This window comes from Odocoileus virginianus, chromosome 11, assembly GCF_023699985.2.
Source record: "Odocoileus virginianus isolate 20LAN1187 ecotype Illinois chromosome 11, Ovbor_1.2, whole genome shotgun sequence".
Lineage (NCBI taxonomy): Eukaryota > Metazoa > Chordata > Mammalia > Artiodactyla > Cervidae > Odocoileus > Odocoileus virginianus.
This window is the reverse complement of record NC_069684.1, coordinates 1454678-1471436: the sequence shown is the minus strand read 5'-3', so window position 1 is coordinate 1471436 and position 16759 is coordinate 1454678. Positions and strand designations below refer to the sequence as shown.

At 46.3% G+C, this 16759-nt stretch overlaps 1 protein-coding gene across 4 annotated transcripts in view; it reads left to right on the top strand.

Annotated features, from left to right (window-relative positions):
- CAMSAP2 (calmodulin regulated spectrin associated protein family member 2) overlaps positions 1-16759 on the top strand; it is a 91494-nt gene that overhangs the window by 62489 nt on the left and 12246 nt on the right. For 2 of the 4 annotated variants that reach the window (XM_020906982.2, XM_020906981.2), the window contains 7 exons: positions 1559-1700; positions 2013-2152; positions 6862-6955; positions 8569-8653; positions 13328-13362; positions 13614-13683; positions 13946-16070. In XM_020906982.2, coding sequence (XP_020762641.2) covers positions 1559-1700; positions 2013-2152; positions 6862-6955; positions 8569-8653; positions 13328-13362; positions 13614-13683; positions 13946-16070 — 2691 coding nt within the window. Of the gene's footprint in view, positions 1-1558; positions 1701-2012; positions 2153-6861; positions 6956-8568; positions 8654-13279; positions 13363-13613; positions 13684-13945; positions 16071-16759 lie in introns of all 4 variants that reach the window. The other 2 variants (XM_020906980.2, XM_020906979.2) reach the window with 1 other exon arrangement.

Below are 16759 nucleotides of genomic sequence, written 5' to 3'. Positions count from 1 at the left end.
TTTTCGTTTTCGTGCTTGAGTCCTGAACTGTCCGCCCGCAGCAAAATGAGGATGTTTACCGAGGATCACATAAGCACAAAAACCAACTCAAGAATTTCTGTGGTGCATGGATGCGATTTTTTCTGAATATAGGTGCGCTATACCATTAAATACAGATTCTAGTCCCTACTGATTGATTCCTAAGAACAGTCTCCTCTGAAATTCTTCACAAGGGAAAATGTTCCATGAATCTTGTTCTTGAGTAGCCAGTGAGGGTGATATAGGAATAAATATTTCCCCTTGAATGTGTGTGCTTCACCACCAAATAGCAAATAGGAAATCTGACTTCACCACCAAATAGTAAATCTCTTTCAGTAAGTTATTTTTCTATTTTTATTCTCACCAGAATATTATATTTCATAATTATACTTTAATTATAAAATAGAGATGATTAGTTTAGATAGAAAAACTAGTTTTGATTTCTTAAAAACCTGTATTCAAACATCAGTAACCACTATAATTATAAATTTTGCTAATGAAATAGTTCAGTGTGCATTTTCATTAAGTCTTCAGCATGATTTTTCTTGGCTTGAGAAGAGCTAGTAGCTAAAGACAGCTGACCTCTGGTGACCGCTGACTGTGTGCCCGTGTACGCATCGCACTTGATGTTCATCATCTTTCTTAGTCCTCCATGTCCTGTGAAGTAGGCACTGTGATTATCCCCAGTTCACAGATAAGGAACCAAGAGATGACATTCAGGTAACCTGTCCGAGATCCCAGAGCTGAGAAGTGACAGCAGCAGGATTTGAGCCCAGGTATTCAGTTTGACTGACGAAGCTCCTTCTCGTAAACGCTCAGTTATAGAGCAGGTCTCATTTTTAGGGAGCTGTCTTACAAATTTGTATCAGCGCACCAGCGAGTCTTTAAAAAACAAGAGCTGCTTCTTTTCTGAGAGGGAGCGGAAACCGTATACTTGCTCTGTTTTGGGTTAATGAAACCTCATCCAGGAGGGTTTTCTCAGTTTCAGAGTGGTTACACTTTATTTGCATTGTCTCAGTATTCAGATGAGAAGCCAGGATTTCTTTGTGGTCTGATTCCAGTTCCTCAGAGTGACGTTTCTTATCGCAAGGTCTCCTTTAGGAGTAGTTTCACACTCCTCTGGCTGTCCTTGACGCTGACGACTCCTCAGTCTTTAAGCTCCAGTCTTAATCTTTTTATACAAGAGTGTGCGGTCTAAGTTAAGTCTAATGTTAAAGCAAATTTTATCGTCTGCAGAGCCACAGAACTGATAATTTGGATGTTTCAAATGTCCAAAATCCATTCTGTGATGCTTTTGTATTTAAATTCTTAGGCTAAGTGAATTCATATAAATGAGCCCCATGGCGTTCGGTTAAGCGCTTAGCTTCAGAGCCGTGTGCTGTGGGCGAGGACAGGCTAGCGGTGCTGGTCAGGAGAGAAGGTGTGGCTGAGAGCTGCCGTCTCTCCTGACTTGCGCTCTGTTACTGACACTGGGGCCTGCGGTACTGTGTCTGCCCTGCACGGTGATCAGCGCTTGTCTCCGTCTCTCTTTATGTCGTAGGCTCGTTACAGGAAGGAGCAGACTTTGCTCAGGCAGCTGCCTTGCATTCCGTTGGTGGAAAATTTGCTGAAGGACGGCTCGGATGGCTGTGCGCTAGCTGCCCTCATTCATTTCTACTGTCCTGGTGTCGTCAGGTTAGAGGGTGAGTGTTCCGTTGAGATGTTTCTCAAGTGTGCATAGATGTGACAGATATTTAAGATGGTGATATCTAATAAGTAATGAAGTCTTTTTTAAAAGAAGAACATTTATATGTCATTCTAGGAGGGCAGTTAGTTGAGTGAAGGAGTGTTTGGTTTCTAAGTCCTTCTGTGTGGTGACTGCTACATTTATAGGGATGTGTGTGTGTGTGTGATCCGATTCTACGTAGTTTTGTGCCGGTATTAAGTTACTAATTATAAAATGAGTACAAACTATGTATTATCAAAATTAATCCTTGTTCTTTTCTTATTTGAAGACATTTGCTTGAAAGAAACCATGTCTTTGGCTGATAGCCTCTATAACCTGCAGCTGATCCAAGAATTTTGCCAAGAGTATTTGAACCAGTGTTGCCATTTCACCCTGGAAGACATGCTCTACGCAGCTTCTTCCATAAAGGTACTCCCTCGGCCCCTTTGGTTTAAGGTTGTTGGAGAAACACACAGCCAGGCACAGAAACAGTCTAGCCGTGTTAAGCTTACAAAGTTAACTGTAATTTCAGTCAAAATAGTTTCCTTAGGTTTTTCTGCTGATTTTGTTTTGTTTTAATGGACACTGTTAGCTACAGGTGTCTTTGTCGATACAAAGCGTTAATCTGTGGTCCTGCAGTTGTCAGCGAAGTGGAGAAGGAGCCGGCAAGTGTTTCTGGGCCCTCAGCAGGGCTGTGGGCTCTGGGAAGAAAGAGTCCTCCCATCCCAGAGCTTGAGGCACAACCTTGGGAAAGAAACGGGGAAGGAAATACTAAGGTTGTCTAGAAATGAACCTTTTAAGAAATAACTCCTGGCAATATCCTGGTGGCCCAGTGGTTCAGACTCTGCACTCCCATTGCAGGGGGTGTGGGTTCGACCCCTGGTCAGGGAGCTAGGATCCTGTGTGCCGCACAGTGCAGCCAACATATATATAAAATTTTTAGTAGATAAATAAAATTAAAAGTACTTCCTTTTATCAGCTGTACACGTGTCCCTTGCTTCAGGACGATATCACAGGGCCTCTTAGCTTCACACCATTGCTTAGTGCCCTTCTTCCAAGAGCTGTTTATTGAGCACCTCGCACTGTTCCGGGTGGTTTGGGTGAATCAGCAGACGATCAGAGATCCATGTCCTTTCAGAGCTTACTTTGTAGTGAAGACAGACGCGTGTCTCAGGCGTGATGGCTTCTGAGCTGCGGGTTCCAGAGCTCCGTGGTGGGAGCGATGTCTTGCTGTTCCTGGCAGCTACAGAATTCCCTCCTGCCTCCTGGGCCCTTGCCTGAAGTTCGTCTCTTCTGTGTAATGTCTGAGAGGAGCAGCTTTGTGTCAGGCTTGACGCCTGGCCATATTCGTGGTGCCCAGCTCCCTAAAGGCTGCAGTGGGCCTCCCGCAGTGACGCTGCCACCCGTGCTCTCTGCCCCTTTACCTTTGCCCCTTTCTCCTTTGCCACAGGGCAGGAGACACAGCCAGCCATGCACTGCCCAGTGGCCAGAGCAGCACTCCCTCCCCGCTGCCCAGCACATCGGAAGAGAGACCTTGATTGACTTTGAACGGTTACACCGTTTTTACCAAAATGGAAGTTGGGAGATATTTTCATATTTATCTTGTTCATGCTTTTTCTGGTTCTTGCCTATTAAAAAGTTTAAATGCAACTACTATAATCTCAGGGGAAAAGATCATCTCATTAAATACGTTGAATTGTAAGATTACATTTGCTTAAGTCGTAGACCTTGGACTTCCCATAAATAAAGTGTAACCCTGATGTTTAGATCAACTTACTCTGGCCATGATCCAGATATAAAGATATTTTCTTAAATGAGGCATTTTAAAAATAGTTACCTGCAGAGAAGACTGTCACTTTATCTATTTTGGTTCTCTGCTAAATTATTAGAACCACAGTTTTGTCTTCAAATGAGTATTTTAAGACTCTGTGTCCTCAAGAAGTCGCTTGGCCCATGGTGCTGGGGATCCCATCATGTGTTGACTTGAGCAACAAGTATTTGTGGGGACATGGGGAATGAGCCCTCTTTTCCCCCCACGCTGGATGCATACACTGGTGTGCCCTTTTTAGAGGGCACTTTGGTGGCATCTAACCAGACCAAAAGTGCACAGACGGCTGCGTTGGTGTTGTTCCTGGTGGGTCACAGTGGGGAACACTTCATCTTAGAAGGGACGTGATGGAAGTGTCCTGTAATGTAGTTGAGCTGTTTAAGGGAAGGAGGCAGAGAGCTCTCGAGTTATGAAGAGAAGCACTGGGGAGCACACATTATATTTAACATGATGTAATTTATATCTATTTTTAAAATGCTTTTTCTATCTGTATGTACATCTGCACATATATATAGATGCACAGGAAAAGGTCTGTAGAGAGAGAAACACAAAACTGTTAGCGGTGGTTTCTTCTTGACTGATGTGGACAAGAGGAATTTGTGGACTTTTACTTTTTATTCTGTGTATTTGTATTCTTTGATATTGTTTATATTGTCCAAGATTGTTAATGTAGAGCCGCATGACTTTCTTAACTAAAAGAAGAGCTTTTAAATGAAATTAACTTGGTTTCATTCCTAGAATATGGTGACAGATTTGTTGCTGTTTAATCTTCGCAGATTCAGAAAGGAATTCTCTTCATAAACTTCAGTTACTGGGGAAATCATTTCTTACTGTGCTGACACCTTGTGGCCAAACCCAGTACAGTTATGTTATTAGGACAGTTATCTGACCAGGGTGCCTAAAATAAAATTTTTCCAGCTTTATTGAGGTATAATTGACACGTTGTTGTTTAGTCGGTCAGTCATGTCCGGCTCTTGCGACCTCATGGACAGTAGCCCACCAGGCCCCCCATCTGTGGGCTTTCCTAGGCAAAAATACTGGAGTGGGTGGCCATTTCCTTCTCCAGGGGATCTTTCCAACCCAGGGATCAAATACGTGTCCCCTGCATTGGCAGGCGGATTCGTCACCACTGAGCCCCCAGGGAAGACATGAGTGTAGAAGTCTGAGGTGTTCAGTGTGTTGATTTGATGCACACACACTACAGAGTGATTGCTGCCATAGGCAGCTGACTCCCTCGTCACGTCGCATAATTACCACTTCTCTGTTGTGAGCATTTAAGGTCTACTTTCAGCAACTTTCAAATCTGTAATGCAGTGTCATTAACCATAGTCATTCGACCCCCAGGACCTATTCATTTTCTTATTTCACTCACTGCAGTGCCCTCAGGATCCATCTGTGTTTTTGCAAATGGCAGGATTCCCTTCTTTCCTCACGGCTAAGTAGTATTCCATTGTATATATATACCACATCTTTATCCACCCACCGGCTGTGGACACTCGGCTTGCTTCCATGTCTTAGCTGCAGTGAGCATGAATGTACAGATCTCTATTCAGGGTCCTGTTTTCATTTCCTTTGGGTTTGTACCCAGATAGGCCTGCTGGATTCTGTGGTAGCTCTGTTTTTAATTTTTCAGGAACCTCCATACTGCTCCATACTGTTTTCCATAGTGCTTACACCATTTTACATCCCCACTGGTAATGCTCAAGGCTTCCCTTTTCTCCACACCCTCATCAGCACTTGATATCGCTTATTTTTTTGAGGATGGCAATTCTGACAGGTGTGAGGTGCTATCTCATTGTGGTTTTGATTTGCATTTTCCTGATGAGTAGTTTTGTTGAGCACCAAGGTCCTTAAATATTGATTAATTTCCTATAACAGACAGTTATGGAGCACTTAACAAGTGTTTTTTCAAAACATATACACAGCTTTCAGTTAATTGTACTAGCAGAGTAGAATCTAGTACTAGTACTTAAAATATGATTTTATACTTTGGCTTTAGAAAGTGTACTATGAGTTAAGTATAAAGAATAAATGTAAATCACAGCCATGTTACTGCCCAGAGATAATCCCTATTAGTGTTTGCCTGTGACTGGCCTTTTTTATTATGTGTTTACTTATTCATTTATATGTTCATTCAGTAAATATTTATTGGGCATTTGTTATGTGCCAGGCACTGCCTTGAACACTGAAGACAGAGTACTGAGCGTGGCATTGTCCTTTTACGATAGAGCTGGCCTGGGTAAGATGAGGAAGCCTGGAGAACATGGTAGTAGATGAAGCTGGGGAAATTGAAGAGGGCCCTGATCAAGTACCTACTTGTAACCTGTAGTCAGTCTTTCCCCAAGGGTGGGGAAAGTGGGGGAAACGGTGCTGTATTTTGAGAAGTTTGACTTAATAAGTCAAAGAAAGGGGGATTGTATTGCAACCAAGCGGTGAAAACATTTGAATCAAAGTAATTATGATGAAGACGGAGAGAAGTGGGTGGACACACTGTTCAGTGTGCAGACTCTGCAGCCCTGAGGATGACTTGGTGTGGGAAGGGAGAAAGAAGAGGACATGGGGCAAATCCCAAGTTTCTGGTTTGTGTCCGGTGATGGCGGTTGTCGTTCAGGGAGATAAGGCTGGAACTGGATCAGGTGGGGAGGATGACTGGCGCAGGCAGAGAAACACAGGAGGAGATGCTCGAAGGCCCCTGCATGTCTCAGAGCAGTCACGCGTCCCGGAGTCGCCTGATAGGGGCGTGGCAGTCTTCACAGAGGAGACAGGTCAAGAGTGTGGGTGCCACTGAGGGGTCAGGTATAAGGGAGACTACAGAATCTGTTTGATTCAGTACATAGTCGGCGACCTGAGCAGATGCGGTTTCGTGCCTGCGTGCTGTGTGGGAGTGGAATTTTTTTAGTTTTCTGGCCATACTGCATGGCATGTGGGATTTTAGTTCCCCAACCAGGGATCAAAGCCAATTCCCTGCATTGGAAGCACAGAGTCATAACCACTGGACCACCAGGGGAGTCCCTGACCTTTTTAAAAGCCAAGTAGGACAGGTTCAGCCCAGGGGGAGAATGAATGTGTCGGAGACAGAAATATAGTTGGGAATTAAAGCTGCTGAGGAGGTAAGGCACAGCACAGCCCATAGGGATTATAAGCGTTCTCACTGCTTTCTCTTTCTTTTTTTTTTTAATGACAAATTTTGATGAGTGACTGATAGTTAAAGCTGTATTTCAATAGGTAACACAGAATAAAATTCTCCTTATTATCGCTTGGTGGTCAAGCTTTACCTGACTTTTCTCCTGACTTTCTTACCTCTTTTCAGAGTAACTACCTGGTGTTCATGGCCGAGCTCTTCTGGTGGTTCGAGGTCGTGAAGCCCTCCTTCGTCCAGCCCCGCGTCGCTTGTCCGCATGGAGGTGAACAGTGTTCCGTGAGCAGACAGAGTGGAGAGTTAAAATAACCTTGCCTGATGTTCTTTATAGGAGAGCCTGTGACTGTTGCATGTTCTAGCTGTTAGCCTGGATAAATTCTGAATGTTTTAATATTTAAAGCCATTAAATTCTCTGTGCATGAGAATGCCTTAGGGGAGGAAAAGGAGGTGGCGAGAGTAGCCCTGAACTCGAAGGCTTGTGTTGTGGGACTTCTCTCTCTAACAGTTTTCCCTTTCTCCCCTTTGCTCCCATCCTTCGCTTTTGTTCCCTGTTAGAGTCTGAGTTTGTAACGTTGTTGGCCAGAGCTATTCAAATTATGGCTTGGTTCTCATCTGTAATCTGAATTTGCCATTAAGCCATGAAAAGACTTGGGTGTATATATATCTATTTTCAAACCTAGTAAGTTCTGTGATTGTTACAGCATCACAGTCTATTGATTGCTCAAGAAATAAAGGGGTAAGTTACCATAAAGATCTCTGGAAATAACAGGAAAAAAAATACTTCTTACACTTCCTGTAAAGCAAACCAAATTTTCCACTGGCTTCCATGATGAAACCAGAGGTTTCTTTCTGTGGGGAAAGAACAAGTCCACCTTCAGGCCTGACCCCCAGGAGGACTTCCTCAGCGTGGCGGGGCTCCGTCTGCTGCCAGCGCTCCGCCTCACGCACAGTGTGATTGCTCTGCCCATCCCCGCTGCCTGCCTGCTTTCCTTGCTGCCACAGTTTTTGTATTTTCCCCTATTTCTCCCCATCCCCACCCGCTCCCCCCCAAAAAAAATCAAAGGAACAAAAAGAGAAAGAGAAGGAAGAAGTCTGTACTGGGGGGCGTTGGGGGCGTGCTCTCTACCATTTCAGTGAGTAGGAACGGCATCCTTCAGCGTGCCCTCTGTGCCCGGGCCGCATTCTGTGGGACATGCAGTGACGGCTGTGAACCTGCCCAGGGCACAGGCCTCACGTAACGCGGCAGGCCTGTGCACACGCCCAGCCCCTTGTGAAGGCCACTGGGGAAAGCCAGGGTCTTCAGTGGTGATCAAAACCAGTGTGCCTACCACTTCTTACTGTTAGCACAGTTTTCATGCACATTGCTTCCTGTGATCTCATCTGTGAAGCCCACTATTCAAAATATTCAACAGTTGTTATATTAGGTCTCAAAAGCAAAAAGCTAAATGAGAGTTATTTGCAAAAACGTAAACTATAGCTGTGTTTTAGTTATTAACCAACAAGATTCTGTCTCTTTAACTGATTACCGAAACACCAACTATTTCGTGGATGTAAAAGTGACCATGTGTAACAAGTTCTGTGAAAGCTTTTGCAAAATTGAATACGTGTTTATTTTTAATTATCTGTATTTATGTTAAGCCTTTTTTTACTCCTGTTTAGCCTTAATCAAGTGAATTTTATAGGCCAGAATACTTCCAAGAAGTGTTTAAAGAAGATTTGTCCTTTTGAAAAATTATTTAAGGAGAAAACTAAATATACTATGATTCTCTATAAGTAATAAGGAAAACTGATAGTAAACATTTACTTGCAGTTCGGAATCCTTGAAGCAATGTTGGAAATGTGCTAACATTAATTCTGAGGTTTTTGTCTTTCCTGTAGCTGAGCCTGTGGAGGATCTGCCGTCAGGTCCTGTCTTGAATGCTACCCAGCGAGATGCCCTGGAAAGCTCTGACCTCACACCAGGGTGAGTCGGGATGGCCATCCCAGTCACTTAGGAGATCAAGATTATTGCTACATTACATGAGCATTTTTACATTTTCAGTTGGAACTTTGAGCTGAATAAGTTACAATTAACTTACCCTGTTAAAGCCTATTTTTATGTCACTGTCATTGAGATTTACATGAACTGAATGTGCCAGGGTCCAGCCCCGACAGGATCCAGGGGAACCCTCAGGATGAACGGCATCGGCGAGAGAGAGACACGTAGGACCGGCCTTGATAGGGCCAAGTCTGCTAGGGAGAGAGAGAGAAAGAAAGAAAGAGACCAGACCGGGAATATGCAGCAGAGTCTGGCAGTCGCTTTATTTTTCACCATAGCCTTTATACCCTAAGTTGGTACATTTTTAAGGGGCAGATAAGCATACAGACTTAGTTTAACATTATATCAGCTTGTCCTTCACGAAGCCAGGTGTGCTCTGTATATTTTTGTTTATGAGAGTCTTTTCCCATAGATTTTTGTACATTATCTTCTGGCCTTGAGGTTAGCAGAAAACAGAAAATTGGCAATCTCATGGTACAGCAAGTTGTAACATAATAGAAATACAATCCTGTTAACATAAAAGACAGTCTTTTTGCAGAAATTCTCAGCTAAATTTATCTAAAAAGTTTAACACACAAAGACTCTGTGGCTCTGGTGAGGCAGCCCCTGTTTAGCACTCCTGGTTAAAATTAACAATTATCTTATTGTTATTACACTAGGGCTAAACTCTTATTTTACTATATCTTTAACTATATTAACAATAGTTTCCACTGCACAACCTCAGCACATTAACATCAATCAAATGTTGATCTAATAACAACTTTTAAAACAATATTTTTTGTATTCTCTAATAGGGCTTCCTCACCCCCCAAAGGGCTCTGTGCCTATTAGGGCCTTTTTTATGGTTAATCTCTATGTATAATATCTTTTGGCTTTTAGGCTTGTTGACAATTTATGGCTTGCACCTGGTGCAACTTTAAGCAACTTCAGTAGCCGACCCTGTCTTACTTGTGGTTAATCTGTTTTCTTTCTATTAGGTGTCATCTCCAAGGGAACTAGATAGGATTACATTTTTTACAGAACAGAAATGCAAAGGATTTCAAAAACAGCAGATATGGCACAAAACAGGCTCTTAGTCTAAAAGTTAATTACCTGCAAAAAGTCGCCAGCTAATCTCTATCTAAACTATTTTCTATTAGGCACATTTGTGGCTATAATATTTGTGGAGCTTTTCTCACCCCGCGAAGGGGCCTATGCTTAATAGTTTCTTTTGTTAGCGTACTATGTTTAGGATGTTTAGAACAATCATGAGCATTTTGTGCAATGAGAGCACACATTTATCAAACAAGCCAGAATGCCAGCTAAAGGGTTTGAACTGAAGCATTTCCTTCATCCCTGGCCCCTTCATAGGGTACCAGCGTCCAGGAGATTTATTAATTAGGGTTTTAAGTTGGTCCTCATTCAGTGAAAGAGGAGCAGGAGAGCTCTCGGCAGGCAACACAAGAATCCGCAGCAGGGCGAACAAGACCAACAGCAGAAAAGGGGGGAGGACACAGGGTGGGGTAGAGGCCGAGGCCAACCTGGAGGGTCCCTTATCCTAGACGGCCTTGCCTGTCAGGTATTTTCCTCGTGACCTCGTCATGGATGGGGTCCCGGACGGCCTTGCCTGCCCGGTATTTTCTTCATGACCTCGTCACGGGCGGGACCTCCCATAATGGCTCCCGACATGAATGTTTCATAAATAGGCGTTTATGAGTCACACTGAAAAGTGGGAGAATATTATCCTAAGGTCCAAATAATCAGCCTAAAACTAAACTCTTGCTGCACACCTTGTTTATAATTGAGATCATATGAGGCTCAAATGATGGGTCACTCTTAGGCTTCAGGGGAAGATTTTTAAATCTTTGAGACAGTTTTCCCTGTTTGGTTTGCTAGTTACTGCAGCTATTGAGAGGTCACAATGGAATATTTATCGTACCATTGAATGTTAAACGCTTTAGTTCTTAATATCAGGAATTGAATTCAAAGCCAGGTAAACATTTAATATCAGGACAATCCTGACTTCTGACCCAAGTATGTGATACAGACATTAATTTGTTTCAAAATGTTTTTTAGCAGATCCTGTAAGCACCTTTAATGCATATTTTTTTAGAACCTAAAATGTGTATTGACTTTGGTCTGCTTAATTTATTAATATATGATTTTTTTTTAATTGAAAACTGAAGCACTTTGTGATTTTTTTTTTTTTAGAAATTCAAGCCGATCTATTTCAAATACATTTTTAAAATTATAAGTAATAAATTGAAAATAGTTTCTGCATGAATTCTTGGTTTAACCTGAAAATATGAACATGTACCAAAGCTGTCACCCCTCCTCACACCTGAGAAGTTTCTCTCTATTGTGTCCTGACCAGTGTGGACAGAACCCTCACGACCCTCTTACTGCCCTCATAGGGCTTCTCATTGCCATGAACTTCTGAGCCCTGTAAATATTTCCTATGAATCAGGAAAGCTCTTTCTTCCCTTTGCCCTCGTATTTACTCCCATGGATTTTGTTACTTCCCTTAAGTTCCCTATTTTGTATCCCTCACTGAGGTTTACCACGAAGAGGTGAAGCTAGACTGCGACTGGTCCAGGAACTTCTCTGTTGCGTCCCATGGGATACTTCTTTCTGCATGGTACTTCCTCAGTGCTTTCGTGGGTCGGTTATGTAGTGACATTCCCTGCCTTGAAATTTAGAAAACACTCAATATTCTAGGTCATGTCTCCTGTCCTGTTAAATCTTTAAAACCTCCTAAACTTTCCACTTAAAGACTAGGTTATTCCACAGGTACTATTTCTAGAAACTTGACACACAGTCCTCCACATTTCCGACAGTGTCCTACCCTCGGGAGGACTCGCCTCTCTGTCCCTCAGGTGTCTGAGTGGCGCCTCTCTCCTTTTCCAGCAGAACTTCCTGTAGCCAGATGGCTCTGACTTCTTTTCCTCAGTGGGTCACTGTGTAGTCCTCTCATGTCTGTGAATCTCCGTGTGGGCCATGTGAGTTGTCCCACTGTAGAACTTTTGAGGAAGGGTTCAAGGAATGCTCTTCTTCCTGAGAATGATGCAGCCACGTGTACAAGTGTTATTGTGCCTGAAGAGTGATCTCACAAAGGGAAAAGTCAGAGAAGATGGCAGAGCAAGACCTTGGTAGCAGCTGCTGCACACACGGCCACTAGCCTGTCCAGGAGCTGCCCCACCTCAGAGCCCTCTGTGCAGATGCGAAGTGAGACTTGGGGAAGGAGAGAAGAGTGAGGCTTGGGAAGGCCACCGGAGGGGACGAGACACCCGTGATGGGGAGCAGCGTGGTCATGTCCCTTGGGTTTCCCGCGACTGAGGACACGGGTGAGGGGACACGTGATGTGTGGGGGGGGGGGAGTGCGAGGGAGCAGACGAGACAGCAGAGGCATGCGCCTGCTGCAGGTGTTGCTTCTGGAAAGCTCTGCAGTAGGCGCTCACTGAGCAGCAGGGTGCACGCTGAGGTTCGCCTCTGAATCCTCTGGTGCTTGTTCGTCTTCTCGGTTTGCATTAGCTGAAAGGCACTGTGGTCACAGAGCCAGGTCACTGCGCCCTGCCCCCAGCTTGTTCGCAGCCCATCTGGGGGGCATGCTGAGTTTCACCTATGAAGGTAAGCCATGGCAGACTGAAAACGTAGGGAGAAAAAGATTAAAGTTTGGCCAAATGTCATCATAAACTGAGAAATAGGCTGTCTGATCCCCTCCATTGACTGGAATAGGGTGGAAGGTGGCATTGGGAAGACTCTTGAGAATCCCTTGGACTGCAAGGAGATCCAACCAGTCCATGCTAGAGGAGATCAGTCCTGGTGTTCACTGTAAGGACTGATGTTGAAGCTGAAACTCCAATACTTTGGCCACCTGATACGAAGACCTGACTTACTTGAAAAGACCCTGATGCTGGGAAAGATTGAGGGCAGGAGAAGAAGGGGACGACAGAGGATGAGATGGTCGGATGGCATCACCGACTCAATGGACATGGGTTTGGGTGGACTCTGGGAATTGCTGATGGACAGGGAGGCCTGGCGTGCTATGGTTCATGGGGTTGCAAAGAGTCGGACATGACTGAATGACTGAACTGAACTGACTGAACTGAACTGACTGAAGTAAGGAGAAATGTAAATGTGTTAGAGTTACACACAGGGCCGAGAACAAGCAGGTGTGTCAGACTCTTCTACGAGAAGTGATCATACTCGTACTTTTAGAAATTTAGATTTGACCAAAGTACTTCAAGCTGATGATTATTATTTTAGCTTCTTTCTCAGTTTTTCTACTTGTAAAGTGAAAATAATGTGGTATATCTTATCTCACAAGGACATTGAATTGTACTTGAAAGTAGTATTTCAAGTTCCTGGGCTTTTAAAAAACGTAAAATACATAAAGGTTCATATAATCACAGCCATTCTTTGGTTTCAACAGTGTGTTTCCTTAATTTTTTTTTTCACTTAGGATGGAGAATCAGAGGTGGCAGTGTTGTTTGTGACTTCAGCTGCTGTATGTTAAATTTGTGTGAAAGAGCGAGATGCACTGTGACCTTTTGCGTGTCTTTTATGTTGCAGTGGGGAAGGAGCTGCATTTACACATTCTCGTCTCCATTTGCCTTCCAGGCACTCACAGCCCCAGCCTCATCCTTCAGCCTCAGGTAACATGTCAGAAAGCCAGGAGAGTGCCGTGTGAGTGGTTAACAGGAAAGTGACTGAGAATAAGCGCAAATAAAAAATGTTGCATGTACACATCGAAGACTCTTTCTGTTTCTCTGTGCTTGCTTTTCTTAATAAGATGACCTTCATTTCTCCATGTGTATCTCCTTACCTTCTGTGAAATCTGTTAAAATGGTGTAAGTTAAAATTGTTTTACACAATGCCAGTGACTTTTCTTCTCATGCATTTGAAGGAGGAATAAGAAGGTCTTCATCTATGTCCTATGTCGACGGCTTCATAGGGACATGGCCCAAGGAGAAAAGGTAAACTGGAGACTTACTCTCAGTGTCCTCACCTTAGCGAGAAGCACTCGTTCCCCACCCCACCACCCCTGTTGCTGGCCAGATGCTGGAGTGACCATAGGTGACAGGTGTCCTGACAGCCTTACCCGCACCACCACCCACCCCCCCCAGGAGGATGTGATTGTGAGAAATGAGGGGAGAGGAAGTCACACTTCTCAGTGATACCAGATCCTGTCTTTTCTGGGATTATTTAAGGGTCTTCTCTCTCTTTTTTTTTTTGTAGATCGTCAGTGCATGGAGTTTCATTTGATATTTCTTTTGATAAAGAAAACACTGTGCAGAGATCCACCTCCAACCGAGGAATCACTCGTTCCATTAGTAATGAAGGACTCACCCTGAACAACAACCGCGTAGCCAAGAACATCCGGAAGAATCTGTCCTTCAAGCCGGTGAATGGAGAGGAGGACACGGGGGGCATCGCAGAGGAGCTCACGGGGGGCTCTCACGGTGACCTGACCACCTCCGTGCCCCGGAGCGCAGGCGAGCTGAACTCCAGTGAGAACCCGTGCTGCAGGTTCCCCAGCGGAGCACTGCACAACAGGGTGCTTCTCGACGAGCTCGGCAACCAGCTGGGGACCCCGAGCATCGAGGAAGCCTTGCAGATAATTCACGACACCGAGAAGCCCGCCCACACCCCGAGGCCGGACCAGCTTGCCAACGGCTTCTTCCTCCATAGCCAGGAGCTGAGCTTCCTGAACGCTGGCGTCCCGCGCAGCCAGTCCAGTCCTGAGAACGTAGGGGACACGCGAGGGGCCTTGAGTCCTGTCACAGACACCACGGAGGTGGACACGGGTATTCACGTGCCCTCGGAAGACATTCCAGAAACCATGGACGAGGACTCGTCCCTAAGAGACTACACCGTGAGCTTGGACTCCGACATGGATGACGCGTCCAAATTCCTGCAGGACTGCGACGTGCGTGCCGGCAGCGCCAGAGAGGCCTTGAGCCCCTGTCCCAGCACAATCAGCACCAAGTCCCAGCCTGGGAGCAGCGCCTCCTCCAGCTCCGGGGTGAAGATGACCAGCTTTGCTGAGCAGAAGTTCCGGAAGCTGAACCACACGGATGGAAAGAGCAGCGGCAGCAGCTCTCAGAAGACCACGCCTGAGGGCTCTGAGCTCAACATTCCCCACGTGGTGGCCTGGGCCCCAGCCTCTGAGGACGCAGGCCTCCCGCACGGCCGGGACACCACGCAGCTGCTGGCCTCCGAGGTGGTGCACCTGAGGATGAAGCTGGAGGAGAAGCGGCGGGCCATCGAGGCCCAGAAGAAGAAGATGGAGGCTGCGTTCACCAAGCAGAGGCAGAAGATGGGGAGGACGGCCTTCCTCACCGTGGTGAAGAAGAAAGGCGAGGGGGTCTCCCCGCTGCGGGAGGAGGCGGCGGGCGCAGAGGACGAGAAGGTGTACACGGAGCGGCCACGGGAGAAGGAGCCGCAGAAGGCAAATGGGCCGAGGAGCAAGTCCCCAGCGGACCCCAAGGAGGGCATGGAGAGCCCCGCGGGCAGGTGGCCATCGGGCCCGAGTGCGCCCGGAGACCCCGAGGGGCGGTGGAGCCCGGCTGGGCCCGCAGAGGAGCCGCCGCAGGACGGCGAGCTGCTGGAGCACACGCGCTCCATCGAGAGGCTCAACGCTTCCCTGCATGCGCTGCAGCGGGAGATGCGGCGCCTGGCGCTGCAGCAGGAGGCCCTAATGCACATGCGCGAGCAGCAGGCCTGGGTCATCTCCCCACCACCGCCCTCCCCACACCGGCCGGCACGCGATGCACCTCGCCCAGCCCACCCATCCCCGCAGGCCGTGCCCAGGAAGAGTGCGTCCTTCTCTGTCAAAAATCAAAGGACTCCCAGGCCCAGCGAGCTCAAGATCACACCCCTGCACCGCACGCTAACGCCCCCGCGGTCTGTGGACAGCCTCCCGCGGCTCCGGAGGTTCTCCCCGAGTCAGGTCCCCATTCAGACGCGGTCCTTCGTGTGTTTGGGTGACGATGGAGAGCCTCGGGCCCAGGAGTCCGGGCGCAAGGACGGGGCGAAGGAGGAGGAGGAGGGGTCGGCGGGGCCTCCGGAGCACGGGGAGGCCCGGCCCCTGCCCTCCGCAGCCCCCGAGGGCCCGGCCGCCTTGGCCTCGGTGGCTACACGCCCCGCACCCAGCGAGGACCCCCCAAGTCAGCCCACAGAGCTGCCTTCCAAACCCAGTGTCCCGCCGGCTGCTCCTAAAAGTGTTAATCTGATTGAAGTCTCCCTCTCAGATTTGAAACCCCCTGAAAAGGCTGATGTATCTGTTGAAAAGTATGATGGAGAAAGTGATAAAGAACAAGTTGATGAGGACCAGAAAGTATGCTGTGGATTCTTTTTTAAGGTAAAACTATCCGCACGGCCGCAGGCCTCCTCTCTCCATGCTTCTGGTGCACGCACAGGCCTCTTGAGCAGCAGGACCTCTGTTAGGGTCTGCCCTCGTCCTGGGTTATGTTCTGGTCCGTCCCTTGTGGACTGCGGTTCCGGGCAGGCACTCTGGTTTCTGGAGCAGTCTCTCATCACCTCGTGGAACGTGATGAGATGTGCTGTTTTTGCCCCCTGCTTGTCTCTCTCTCACTTTCACCAAAGCCTTTTGAGAACCAAGTAATTCACTCTTGCAAAAGATACTGTGTTGCCAGTTGGTAAAAAAAGGTTATAACTTGGCATTGCATGCAAATCTGTTTTAGTTTCTTTTCTTGGTATTGACTATCTTCCCATACACTTTTTTCTAATATTTTAAAAACTGACCAAATGGAATCTTGCAAGATGAAACATTAAAAATATAGTTTGAGCAGTTGTCATTGTAATACCTCTGGAAGCACTGATGAGAGTGTAGCTTATGACCCCAATCTCAGGTTTGGTGTTTGATGTAACCTACGTTTATAGGATACTGCAGCCAGCTAACCCAAGTCCTGCACAGTATCACCTTGTGATTGTAACATCTGGACACTTACCATAGGTACTAGAACAAGGAAGGCCTAGTGTTAAAGTTTTTCTCCCATCCTTTTTTTCATCTTTATATTTTTCTGTGTT